This window comes from Lithobates pipiens, unplaced genomic scaffold (genome assembly GCF_037356315.1).
Source record: "Lithobates pipiens isolate NorthernLeopardFrog02 unplaced genomic scaffold, aLitPip1_a1.2 Scaffold_10, whole genome shotgun sequence".
NCBI lineage: Eukaryota > Metazoa > Chordata > Amphibia > Anura > Ranidae > Lithobates > Lithobates pipiens.
The window spans coordinates 214,567,390-214,581,480 of NW_027507686.1; the positions used below are offsets into that span (position 1 = coordinate 214,567,390).

The 14,091-nt window shown below is 43.1% G+C and overlaps 1 protein-coding gene across 1 annotated transcript in view; it reads right to left on the reverse strand.

Moving 5' to 3' along the window:
* The window catches only part of LOC143926238 (ovochymase-2-like), a 192,323-nt gene that overhangs the window by 72,022 nt on the left and 106,210 nt on the right, over positions 1–14,091 (reverse strand). The window contains exon 15 of the mRNA XM_077450229.1: positions 8,309–8,383. Coding sequence (XP_077306355.1) covers positions 8,309–8,383 — 75 coding nt within the window. The remainder of the gene's footprint in view (positions 1–8,308; positions 8,384–14,091) is intronic.

The window sequence follows — 14,091 nt, forward strand, 5'->3', positions numbered from 1 at the left end:
TAGCAAATATACATCTGTGAAAAAAAAAACAGCGAAGAAACAGTCCAAATGAGTAAATTCTATATATCTTCACACAAAATAAAAGAAAAAGAGTCCAATCACTGTGATTCAGAGCAAAAAAACCTTCAATAGGTGCTCCACCATAGATCATGCATACAAAATATACATTCACCGGAAAGGAACTTTAAATCAAAAAAAGCCTGGGTCAGTATATGATATATCTCATTCAGCAATACAGATGGAAACCAATTCCTTTCACTTTGATGGAAATCATTGCGCAAACATGTTTGCCCAAGTTTGACCAAGCAAACATCAAGGTAATGTGCACTTAAATTAGGATGTGCTATAAGTTAGTAGCACCGACATGTATGACTCTGGGGTAGATAAGCACACGGTATGTTCCAAAGCAGCAGTGTAAGGAACCTGCGAAACTGCATATGACGTCAGTGGAGAGTGGGCATGCAGCCTCTATGCATTTCATCTTACCCGCTCTCCACTGACGTCAGATCCAGTTTCACCGGTTCTTTACCCTGCTGGAGAGCGGACATGAAGCCTCTATGCATTTCATGTTACCTGCTCTCCACTGATGTCATAACCATTTTCGCGGATTCCTTAGCCTGCTGCTTTGGAACGCACAGCACAGCTGAACATACAGCATGCTTATCTACCCCAGAGCCATACATGTCGGTGCTAACTTAAAGCACATCCTAATGTAAGTGCACATTACCTTGATGTTTGCTTGGATTCACTGTTGCCAAACATGTTTGCGCAATGATGTTTGTAACTTTTTTCTGAGTGAATGCTTGATTTCCATCAAAGTGAAAGGAATTGGTTTCCATCTGTATTGCTGAATGAGAGACGTCTTATACTGACCCAGGGTATTTTGATTTAAAGTTCTGTTCTGGTGAGTGTGCATTTTTAATGTATAATCTATGGTGGAGCACTAACTGAAGGTTTGTTGCTCTGAAACACAGGGATTGGACTCTTTTACTTTTACTTTGTGTGAAGCTATATACAATGAATTCATTTGGACTGTTTCTTCATTGATTTTTCACATATATATATATATATTTTATTGTTTCTTAGCCACTAAATTATTATCCCATTTTATTATTCTATTTTTGCTGGGTTAAATTGAATTGTCACAATATTAATTATTAATTATTAATTCATTCATTATTTCTTTGTTTTCTGATAGAGCCTTGGGTTGGGAAAACCCTCTATGGGAGATGCAAAAATCCATTGTCCTGAGTAACCCAGAGTTTATGGCTTGCTTTAAAAGGGTATTTGACGTTCATGCATGCTCCACTTCTGCTGCCAAGAGCCTCATGTCCATCAGAGTACAAGAACTGTTGCCGATTATGCCACTGAATTACGTACTCTAGCAGCAGAGGTCGCTTGGAACCATGAGGACCTCATAGCTGCATTTTCTCATGGTCTCTCAGATAAACTCAAAGATGAAATTGCATCATGATTAAGAACGCCTAACCGATTCAGTTGATTACAGAATTATTTGATCACCTCAAGGGAGCAACGGTTTTCACGAAGCTCGATCTGAGAGGGGCACACAATCTTGTGAGGATCAAGGAGGGCAATGAATGGAAAACTGCATTTAACACCAAGACAGGACATTATGAATACCTTGTAATGCCATTTGGTCTTTGCAACGCTCCTGCAGTTTTTCAGGAGTTCATTAACGATGTCCCCTGACATATATTGCAGCAATGTGTGGTGGTTTATCTCAATGATATTCTCATGTATTCGAAATCCCTAGAGAGCCCTCACACAGATGTCTCCCGTGTGCTACAGAGGCTGAGAGATAATAACTGTATTGTAAGTTGGAGAAGTGCGAGTTCCATCGTGAACAGGTTAAAATTTATGGCCTTGGCCCATAGTTCTACGTCCATTACAACGTTTTCTTGGCTTTGCCAATTATCAGAAATTTATTCAGAACTTCTCTCTGGTCAAACCCCTGACTGATATAACCAGAAAAGACGCTAACCCACACAATTGGTCTCTAGAGTCCATTAAAGCCTTTGAGTTTCTCAAGGCTGCTTTGTTTCAGCTCCTGTGCCGGCACATCCTGATCCTATGCTACCATTCATTCTTGAGGTTGATGCATCCGACACTGGAGTGGCGGCCCTTCTGTCTCAACATCCTACCTCAGAGTGCTATTTATCCTTGTGGCTACTTTTCTAAGAAATTGTCTCCTGCAGTATGCAAATATGAGATTGGGGACAGAGAATTGTTAGCTATCATTTTAGCTCTTAAAGAATGGAGGCATCTGCTCGAAGGTAACACTGTGCTGGTCCTCATTTTGACAGACCATAAAAATCTCACATTCTGGTCTGAGGCTAAATGCTTATCTCCCAGAAGAGCACAATGGGCTCTTTTTTCTGTCAAGCTTCAATTACATAGTCTCATTCTTACCCGGTACTAAGAATGTAAGGGCTGATGCATTGTCATGACAGTTTTCCTACACTTCCAGGAATGAGTCGGTGCCTGTTCCTATATTACCTCCCGATCACATTCTGGCTACTGCACGCAGCAGTCTCACCTCACCTTTGGGTTGCAGAATTTGTGTCACTCAGATCCAGTCTACTCCGGAGAAACCTGGAGACCGCTGATTTGTCCCTGAGAATCTCTGCACTGCTTTGCTCCAGACTTACCATTCTGCCAAAATGGCTGGCCACCCAGGGAAGAATCAACTCATTTGAGCTATATCCCAACAATCCTGGTGGCCTAGTCTCTGCGCTGATGTAACCACCTTTGTAGCCATTTGTTCTGTGTGTGCACACAGTAAGACACCATGACACCTTCCAGTGGGCCTCCTACAACCCATACCAACATGGAGAGAGGCCTTGGACCTACCTGTCTATGTATTTATTTGTGGAGTTACCCAACTCCCAGGGCAACACAGTTATTCTTATGGTGGTTGACCGGTTCTCGAAAATGTCACATTGTATTCCACTAAAGAAGCTGCTAACATCCAAAGAACTGGCATCCATTTTTGCTCATGAGATCTTTCGGTTACATGGGCTACCCAAGGTCATGTCTGACAGGGGTACCCAATTTGTCTACAGGTTTTGGCGAGCCTTTTGTGCACAGTTAGGAATAAAGCTTTCCTTCTACTCTGCATATCACCCACAGTCCAATGGGGCCACAGAACGAGCCAACCAAGCCTTGGAGCAGTTTCTATGCTGCTATATTTCTGACCACCATAATAACTGGTCAGACCTCCTACCATGGGCAGAGTTTGCTCACAATTGTGCCGTCAATACCGCTTCCCAATTGTCTCAGTTTATGGCGAATTATGGTTTCCAACGATCCATGCTGCCTGACTCATTTGTTCCTAAAAAAATTCCTGTGTTAGAGGAGCATCTCCGCGATCTTCATTCCACTTGGGTGCAGGTCCAAGGGTCCTTGTAACATGTCAGTGAGAGGTACAAACTCCATGCTGACTGTCGACTCCTATCTGCGCCTTCCTAGAAGGTTGAGGAGAGGATCTGGCTGTCATCTCGTAACCTCCGACTCCATGTTCCCTCACTGAAACTGGCACCACGATTTATTGGGCCTTTCCGTATTCTCCGTAGGATCAACCCAGTGGCTCACGCATTAGACCAACTTCTAATATGCGTATTTCAAATGTTTTTCATGTCTCCTTATTAAAACCTTTGGTGTGCAACTGCTTCACCTTCTTGGTACCACGTCCTCACCAGGTGCAGGTCGAGAACGATGAGAAGTATGAGATACAATCGATCATTGACTCCCGTAGGTTCCGTGGGTGCATACAGTACCAGGTTAATTGGAAAGAGTACAGTCCGGAGGAACACTCTTGGGTCTCATCCTCGGACGTACATGCTCCTGTCCTCCTCCGTGATTTCCATAGATGTTTTCCCCTCAAACCTGGTGGTCTTCAGAGGGGGAGGGGTCATTGAGTAGGGGGAACTGTCAGGGCTGGGCTCTCCGCACTTCCTTTTGTGTGCTCAGGTTGCTCAGCTGTCGGTTAATTGCCAGTACTCCTCGTTCCACAGTGGCTCACATGTTGATCATCTCCTGCTCATCAGTCAAGCCCACAGCCAGCCCCTTCTGGCTATTTAAACTGCCTGGTTCATTTTTTCAATGCATTTGCCTTAGTCAATATATCTAGAGACTTTCTGCTTTGTTCCTGTTGAAGACTTTCCGGGCTAACGGCCCTTCTGGTTCCTGATCCTGTTTGCTGCCTTCTTGATTTCCTGGTTTCCTGATTTCCTGGCTTGTTCTTACTAACCAATTTGGCTAACGAATCCTGGCTATGTTTTGACTACGTTTACCAGTTGCACCATTTTTACCATTTTATTAAAAGGTGTGATTTTTACTGCATTTTCTGTTGCCGTCTTTTTCATGGTTCCTGACATGTTTACAGTTTGCATTGTTAGGGTAATGTGATCAGGCCTTTACCTGATCTTGTGTGCTAAATATGCTGTGTGAGTTTACAAAAAAGAGCTCCACTTTGCACCTAAGCAAGTGTCATCTAGTTCTTGAGTGCTCAGCTATTATACCTGGTTCCAGACTGGAGAAAGCTGTATCTTGGCGAAAGCAACCAGTCTGGGTGCCAGGTGTTCCGTTACAACACTCTTCTCATTTGTTTGAGGCCAGGTTTGTTTTAAAATTGTATTAAACCCAAAACCAACAATGTAATATATTGCAGGTTGCCAATCATTAGAAGTGGTGGCGGCATTACATGTCAATTTTAGGTTTTTTACCCCTCTGTTTTCACCTGATGAACTGGCCACAGTAACACACCTTCTGTATTAAAGTGGTTGTAAACCCACTATGCGCAAGTCACAGTATCCTCTCTGTGTGGAGTAAAGTGCTCCAGTGTCTGTTTTCTAAAAAAATTTAATAAAATGCAGCTATATACTTGTTTACAGAGCGGTGCTCACGTGACCCACCGCCTCTCTTGGCCTGACAGCTGCAGCGAGCGGGGCCAAAAATACCTTGCTGATGTCAAACAGAAGGGGAGGAGGAGAGAGGTGACGAGTCACGTGATCGCCAATTGGCATTCTGTAAACAGGTATATAGCTGCTTTTTTTTGTATAAGATACAGACACAGGAACACAGACACTTTACATTATTAAACAGAGGATGGTGTTTAAAATCAACTGTCATTTCAGCAAGAAGGGAGGAAGCAGGCACTGACACAGAGGCAGAGAGAGAGGGGGGAGAGGATGGAAGAGAGCACAGAGGAGAGGACAGGAGACCTCTGGTGATGGAGGCACGTAAACTGACCACAGTGCCAGGGCTCAGTAGCCATAATGAACCGTGGTCAGTTTACAGGGGGAGGGCAGAAACTGGCAGGATCAGCCAGATATTTCAGGTGATACAGGGGTGGGGGGCAAATTACACAGCAAAAGCACTGTGCAGTATAAAATACTTTAAAGGGACAGGATTCATTTTTTTTTTTTTTTAGGTTAACAAACACTTTAGGAGTACTCCCACTCTGGATGAAGGACCACAAGGTGCATATTTGGACACCAACATTGTCAGTCCAAGCCAAACAATAGCTCACACCTAATATAGAGTTACAGCAAACAGTTTTTTACCTGATCATTGTAAACACCCCTACCATTGTTAAATGGTTTGTCTCATCCCTGTGCAGTGGTATTTCAAACATCATAAAAAAAAAACAAAAAAAAAAAAAACATTTACTGAATAAAAAACAAAACATATTATATACCTTCAATTTTTTTTTATTATATTAAATATGGTATTATGCCGAGTAAATAGATACCTCACATGTCATGCTTTAAAATTACGAGGAATTGACGTGAAATGGTGCCAAAATATGGTTACTAAAAAAAAAAAAAGGCGACGATTTAAAAATTTCTACAGTTTACCAGTTTAGAGTTACAGAGAACGTCTAGTCCTAGAATTATTGCTCTTGCTCAGACATTCGCAGTGATACCTCACATGTGTGGTTCGAACACCATTTTCATATGTGGGCATGACCTACGTATGCGTTCACCACTGCACATGAGCATGAGAACACTTTAAATATATATATCATTTTTTTTATTAAATTAAAATTTTTACACTGTACCTTTAAAAAAAATATTTTATCACTTTTATTGCTACCACAAGGAATGTAAACATCCATTGCTATAACTATACAGTATGACAGGTCCTCTTTATGGAGAGATCAGGGATCTAAGAGACCCCAAATTTCTCCTCTACCCTTAAAAGCAAAAGATCCAAAGATTTGGTCCTCCTAGGGCATAGAGATGAGCAGAGACCATCTTTCCTTTTCTCATTTCTGTGCCCAGCCACCGCCGGATTGGTTTTCAGGCTTAATGAGCCACAAGGTAAGCATGAAAACCACCGGAAAGCAGCGGAAGGAGGGGGCGACCCCTCATACTGCTTCTAAAAGTGAACCAGTGGTGAATCGGCTCTTCGGACCACTTTTATGAGAAAGACCGATGCCCGAGGGAAAAAGTGATACCTGGGTTACAAAGTAATTATGTATTTTCCCAGTTAGGCGGTAACCAAGTCAAAAGACAGGTATAGAACATTTTCGCTAGCAACTAGCAATTTCTTAGTACAGGTTTGGCTTAAGACTACAGGTTATTAAAACAAATGATGTGCCAAGCAAGTAAAAACTACAAGCTATTGTAGATCATGAAATAGTTGACACTCCTGTGAGGTGTTAACTTCTGTAAATGGCCTGGACATCTCTGTGAGATGGTTGCAGTTCCATCTTTTTTACATTTTTGTATCACTTTGGCTTCTGTATTCTGACCGATAAGTGAAGCTTTGCTGATCTTGTAGCCTTCACCATTCTCATGTAAAGAAATTATTTTGTTTCTCAGGCCTTGTGACATTTCCCTTCCATATGGTGCCAGTGCGGACAGCATGAAATGGGAAGATATTTTCTTTGTTGTGAAGTACCGAATTTATCGACATATAACACGCACCCCAAGTTTAGGAGGGAATTTAAAAGAAAAAAACTTTTAGGAGGAAAGTTTAAGGAAAAAAACTTTTTAAATGCCTATCAATGCAGCCTTGTCAGTGTCATTTGCATCCTTCCATTGCAGCCTTGTCAGTCATTTGCAGCCTTCCATTGCAGACTTGTCAGTCATTTGCAGCCTTCCATTGCAGCCTTGTCAGTCATTTGCAGCCTTCCATTGCAGCCTTGTCAGTCATTTGCAGCCTTTAATTGCAGCCTTGTCAGTCACTTGCAGCCTTGCATTTAGCCTTGTCAGTCACTTGCAGCCTTGCATTTAGCCTTGTCAGTCACTTGCAGCCTTGCATTTAGCCTGGTCAGTCACTTGCAGCCTTGAATTTAGCCTTGTCAGTCATTTGCAGTCTTGTCTGTGGCTTTTCCATTTAAAAATTGCGCCGCCGAGATACAGAGCGGATGTCCTGTTTATCTCAGCGGCGCTCGGTAGTTCTCGGCCGCTCTCAGCCGCTTTTGGCTATTTTCGGCCGCACTCGGCCGTTCTCGGCCACACTCAGCCGAAAATAGCTGAGAACGGGCAAAAATAGCCGCAAGTGGCCGAAGATAGCCGAGAACGGCCGAAAATACCCCGAAGCCACAGAGAGCGGCAGAAAGGGTTAAAAATAGTGGGGGGTCGGCGTATAACACGCACCCCCAATATATCCCAGATTTTAGGGGGGAAAAAGTGCGTGTTATACGCCAATAAATATGGTAACATCCTTTTTTGTTTCTAATATTTTCATTGGTGGTGTATTCATTTTTGCAATATGGTCTTGAATTAATTAGTTACTTTTTTGTGTGTGCAAATTAACAAATCTTGGTTGCAATCAATGGTCCGCATTTGTGGGAGTACTTTGTGGTATAGTGTCCCATAGAAAATGTTAATTCTGAAAGGAAAGTAACGGTTTCCTGACAAATCTGTCGGGGTGAACTCATTCAGTTTGTGCAGTCTATTGCATTATGGTGTGCACCCCAAATCTCAAACACACATGCCTTTCTATATATAAGTATATGCTTCAGTTAGGGATGAACACAGTGAGTGAGTGTGTTCACTGTTCATTTAGAAAAGGAAGGGGCTGGAAAATTACATATTTACCAGTCCCCTCCCCTATTTTCAATTCTAAAACATCCCCCACAGGAGCCAGGGGGGAGAGGAGAGGAGGGAAGCCACCATCACTGTGGGAAAGGAGGGGCACAACACAAGGGGAAGCCCCAGGCAATAGGGGGAATCGTCACAGCAAGCAGAGATTAGCGATATGCCCAGGCACACGTGGTACACCCCTGCACATGCCTATTCACTAAAATACTCTTACAATATACAAAACCATTTACCAGCATCTGCAAGTCTGTTTCCAGGTTTTGGTTGCTTATTTGATCCTCCAAAATCTGTAGGTTTTCTTTCCGAGGCTGTAATGTTATAAAAACATAGTAATTAACATTTTAGTACAATGTTTATATTATTAATTTATTATACAGGATTCATATAGTGCTAAAGTGTTTTTCAAAATAAAGGGAAATGGTGCAGTTACAATACAATTCTTTACAAGAAGGTTAGGAGGGCCTTGGTTGTCAATTGCTTTAAATATTCTTATATATTGTATATTTATGCACACATATATATATATATATATATATATATATATAAAACAACCTTTTGTATATCAAATGTAAATGTTATTATTTTAGGAGATTTAAATATTCATGTTGATACCCCTTCGTGCCATCCCGCAGCGGAATTTCTTCAGCTGCTGGATTGTTTTAATTTAAAACAACTCGTTGATGTCCCCACACATACTAGGGGGCATACCTTGGATCTGGTCATTACGAATTTTGCTCCTTTGACTAATTTGCAGGTGTATGACCTAGGTGTGTCAGACCATATGGCTATTTCAATGGATTTGATATCATCATCCAGTTGTTATAAGCCCAAGCGGGACATTTGTTTTAGAAACTTAAAAAATATAAATCCTGAACTTTTGGCAATGGATTTTCAGCATCTATCTACACAATTTTGCTCTGTTGATGATGCGGTGGCTTATTATAATAGCCAGCTTAGCAGTCTGTTGGACTTTTATGCCCCACTTAAAACGAGAGCTGTTACTTTTACTCACTCAGCCCCGTGGTATACAGATGAGCTTTGTAAGATGAAGGCAGTGGGACGGGTTCTTGAACGGCGTTTTCGAGCCTCTGGCCTCACTGTCCATAAACAAATTTACCGGGAGCATCAACATCTATATGCACAGTCCCTTAAAGAGGCTAGGTCGCAGTTCTATTCTAAAGTTATACAAAATAGTTCAGGAAATTCTAAGCAGCTCTTTTCAACTATAAATCAATTGCTTAAGCCAAATTCGCCATCGACTACTGCTATTTCGGAAGAGCGGTGTAATGAATTTATGGATTTTTTTAGATCCAAGATTGATCATATCCGTTCCTCTCTGTCTGGTCCTTTGGCTCAAACTGTCCATTTAAACTGTTTTGTGCCCCGACAAATGGATCATTTACCAGAGGTGTCATTGGAAGAGGTACAGGGTATTGTTAAGCGAATGAAGCCCACAACCTGTTCCTTGGATCCTTTTCCAACTCCACTGGTAAAAACGTATGTTTTAGTTTTAAGTCCATTGATTACTGCTGTTGTTAATTACTCTTTTCGAACTGGCCATGTTCCTTCCATTTTAAAAAGTGCTGTTATTAGACCACTGCTTAACCACTTGCCGACCGCCTCACGCCGATGTACGTCATCAGAATGGCACGGGCAGGCATAAGCACATATATGTACGTCCTTTGCCTCCCGCGGGTCGGGGGCCCGATCGGGCCCCCGCCCGGTGCCTGCGGCGGTCGGTTTTCGTTCGGGAGCGATCCCGGACGAGGGGACGGCCATTCATTCATGGCCACCCCCTCGCGATCGCTCCCGACGAATGGAAATCCCCGGTGACATCACTTCCTCTCCTGTAATGTAAACACAGGAGAGGAAGTGATGTATTCTCTCCTCCGTGTCGGTATTTTCCGTTCCGACACGGAGGAGAGCGGATCAGTGAGTTGCACCAACACATCCCACACACAGTAGAACATGCCAGGCACACTCACACCCCCCCTTTACCCCCCGATCACCCCCCCAATTACCCCTGCCCCCCAGTCACAGTGACACCAATGTCATTTTTTTTTTTTTTTTTTTTTTTTTTGCATTGGTGTCATTTGTGACTGTAATAACTGTTAGGGCAGTTAGGGTTAGCCCCCTTTAGTTCTAATGTACCCCCCTAACCCCCCCAATAAAGGTTTAACCCCGTGATCACCCCCCGTCGCCAGTGTCACTAAGGCTGGGTTCACATTGCAGCGGTTTATGAGAACGAATGTGATTCGCACCGCACTGCAGTGCAAATCACATCCGATCTCTGTGCGATTCGAGTTCAGCCATTCGCCGCACCCGCCGCACCCGCCACACCCGCCGCACCCGCCGCAAATTCGCACGGGACCCTTTTTTTGGCCCGCAGCAGAATCGGATCGCATGGGTGTTCACACCATGCGATCCGAGTTTGCAGATCGCACTGCGATATGCGAACTGATCTGGGGGTGTCAGTAACATTTCACTGACACTCCCAGCAGTTCGCATAGGGCAGTGTGAACTGCCGCCGGGAGGCATGCGATGCGGGAACCCGCCGCGGATTCGCGGCGTTTCCGCATCGCTCCAGTGTGAACCCAGCCTAATAAGCGATCATTTTTCTGATCGCCGTATTAGTGTCACAGGTGACGCTAGTTAGGCAGGTAGGTATTTAGGTTCGCCGCAGCTTTTTATAGCGCTAGGGACCCCCATATACTACCGCATAAAGCCCCCTGATTGCCCCCTAGTTAACCCTTTCACCAGTGATCACCATATAACTGTTACAGGTGACGCTGGTTGGTTAGTTATTTTTTTATAGTTTCAGGGCACCCGCCATTTATTACCTAATAAAGGTTTAACCCCCTGATCACCCGGCAGGTGTCATTTGTGACTAATAACTGTTAGGGCAGTTAGGGTTAGCCCCCTTTAGTTCTAAGGTACCCCCCTAACCCCCCCAATAAAGGTTTAACCCCGTGATCACCCCCCGTCGCCAGTGTCACTAAGGCTGGGTTCACATTGCAGCGGTTTATGAGAACGGATGTGATTCGCACCGCACTGCAGTGCAAATCACATCCGATCTCTGTGCGATTCGAGTTCAGCTATACAGATAGTATGGCTGAATTCGTGTCGCACCCGCCGCAAACTCGCACGGGACCCTTTTTTTGGTCCGCAGCAGAATCGGATCGCATGGGTGTTCACACCATGCGATCCAAGTTTGCAGATCGCACTGCGATATGCGAACTGATCTGGGGGTGTCATTAACATTTCACTGACACTCCCAGCAGTTCGCATAGGGCAGTGTGAACTGCCGCCGGGAGGCATGCGATGCGGGAACCCGCCGCGCATTCGTGGCGTTCCCGCATCGCTCCAGTGTGAACCCAGCCTAATAAGCGATCGTTTTTCTGATCGCTGTATTAGTGTCACAGGTGACGCTAGTTAGGCAGGTAGGTATTTAGGTTCGCCGCAGCTTTTTATAGCGCCAGGGACCCCCATATACTACCGCATAAAGCCCCCTGATTGCCCCCTAGTTAACCCTTTCACCAGTGATCACCATATAACTGTTACAGGTGACGCTGGTTGGTTAGTTATTTTTTTATAGTTTCAGGGCACCCGCCATTTATTACCTAGTCTCACTAGTGTACCCCTAAATTTAGGGGTGTCTACTTTCTAAAATGGGGTCATTTGGGGGGGGGGGGGTTTGTGCCATCTTGGCATTTTATGGCCTTCAAAACTGTAACGCCCTTAGAAAGCCTGAAGGCGGTGCTTGGTTTTTGGGGCCCCGTACGCGGCTAGGCTCCCAAAAAGTCCCACATATGTGGTATCCCCGTACTCAGGAGAAGCAGCAGAATTTATTTTGGGGTGTCATTTCACATATGCCCATGGCATGCGTGAGCAATATATCATTTAGTGACAACTTTGTGAAAGAAAAAAAAAGTTTGTAATTTTCCCGCAACTTGTGGCAAAATATAAAATATTCCATGGACTCAACATGCCTCTCAGCAAATAGCTTGGGGTGTCTACTTTCTAAAATGGGGTCATTTGTGGGGGTTTTGTGCCATCTTGGCATTTTATGGCCTTCAAAACTGTAATAGGTAGTGAGAAGTGAACTCAAAAAATTACGCCCTTAGAAAGCCTGAAGGCGGTGCTTGGTTTTCGGGGCCCCGTACGCGGCTAGGCTCCCAAAAAGTCCCACATATGTGGTATCCCCGTACTCAGGAGAAGCAGCAGAATTTATTTTGGGGTGTCATTTCACATATGCCCATGGCATGCATGAGCAATATATCATTTAGTGACAACTTTGTGAAAAAAAAAAAAAAAAAAAAAAAGTTTGTAATTTTCCCGCAACTTGTGGCAAAATATAAAATATTCCATGGACTCAACATGCCTCTCAGCAAATAGCTTGGGGTGTCTACTTTCTAAAATGGGGTCATTTGTGGGGGTTTTGTGCCATCTTGCCATTTTATGGCCTTCAAAACTGTAATAGGTAGTGAGGCGTGAAATCAAAAATTGACGCCCTTAGAAAGCCTGAAGGCGGTGCTTGGTTTTCGGGGCCCTGTACGCGGCTAGGCTCCCAAAAAGTCCCACATATGTGGTATCCCCGTACTCAGGAGAAGCAGCAGAATTTATTTTGGGGTGTCATTTCACATACGCCCATAGCATGTGTGAGCAATATATCATTTAGTGACAACTTTGTGTAAAAAAAAAAAAAAAATTTTTTTTTTGTCATTATTCAATCGCTTGAGGCAAAAAAATAAAATATTCAATGGGCTCAACATGCCTCTTATCAATTTCCTTAGGGGGTCTACTTTCCAAAATGGGGTCATTTGGGGGGGTTTTGTACTGCCCTGTCATTTTAGCACCTCAAGAAATGAGATAGGCAGTCGTAAACTAAAAGCTGCGTAAATTCCAGAAAACGTACCTTAGTTTGTAGATGTGACAACTTTTGCGCAAACCAATAAATATACAATTATTGACTTTTTTTTTACCAAAGACATGTGGCTGAATACATTTTGTCCTAAATGTATGACTAAAATTGAGTTTATTGGATTTTTCTAATAACAAAAAGTAGAAAATATCATTTTTTTTCAAAATTTGCGGTCTTTTTACGTTTATATCGCAAAAAATAAAAATCGCAGAGGCAATCAAATACCATCAAAAGAAAGCTCTATTTGTGGGAAGAAAAGGACGCAAATTTTGTTTGGGTACAACATTGCATGACCGCGCAATTACCAGTTAAAGCAGCGCAGTGCCAAAGTGTAAAAAGACCTCTGGTCATTTACCAGCAAAATGGTCCGGTCTGAAAGTGGTTAAAAAATCCACTTTTGATCCGGAAGTCCTTTCTAATTATAGGCCTATTTCTAATCTTCCCTTTTTATCTAAGGTACTTGAGAAAGCAGTTGCAAGTCATCTTCAGGATCATCTCAAGCATAACAGCCTTTTTGAAAAATTTCAATCAGGCTTTCGTTTTGCTCATAGTACGGAGACCGCTCTTGTTCGGGTTACAAATGATCTTCTTATGTCATCTGATGCCGGTTCTCCGTCTTTACTTATTATGTTGGATTTGTCAGCTGCGTTCGACACTGTCGATCATGGCATTCTTTTAGATAGTCTTCGTGATAATGTTGGACTAAAAAATTTAGCCTTCAGTTGGTTCGAGTCATATCTTACAGATAGGATTGAACAAACTACATTGGGTCATTTTAAATCTAAACCGCATATGGTTACCTGCGGAGTTCCCCAAGGGTCAGTGCTTGGCCCGATTTTATTTATTCTATATCTTACTCCCTTGGGCCATATTATAAATCGTTATAATATTTCTTTCCATTGTTATGCTGATGATACACAGCTTTATGTAAAAGCTGCAGCTGAAACTCCTTCAGTGCAGTCACCCCTATCAGTCCTTACCGCCTGTCTGGAGGAGATAAAGGAGTGGATGGAACAACATTTCTTGCAACTAAATAGCTCCAAAACTGAGTTTATTATGATTGGAACATCTCACCAGATTAAATCATCGCTGATA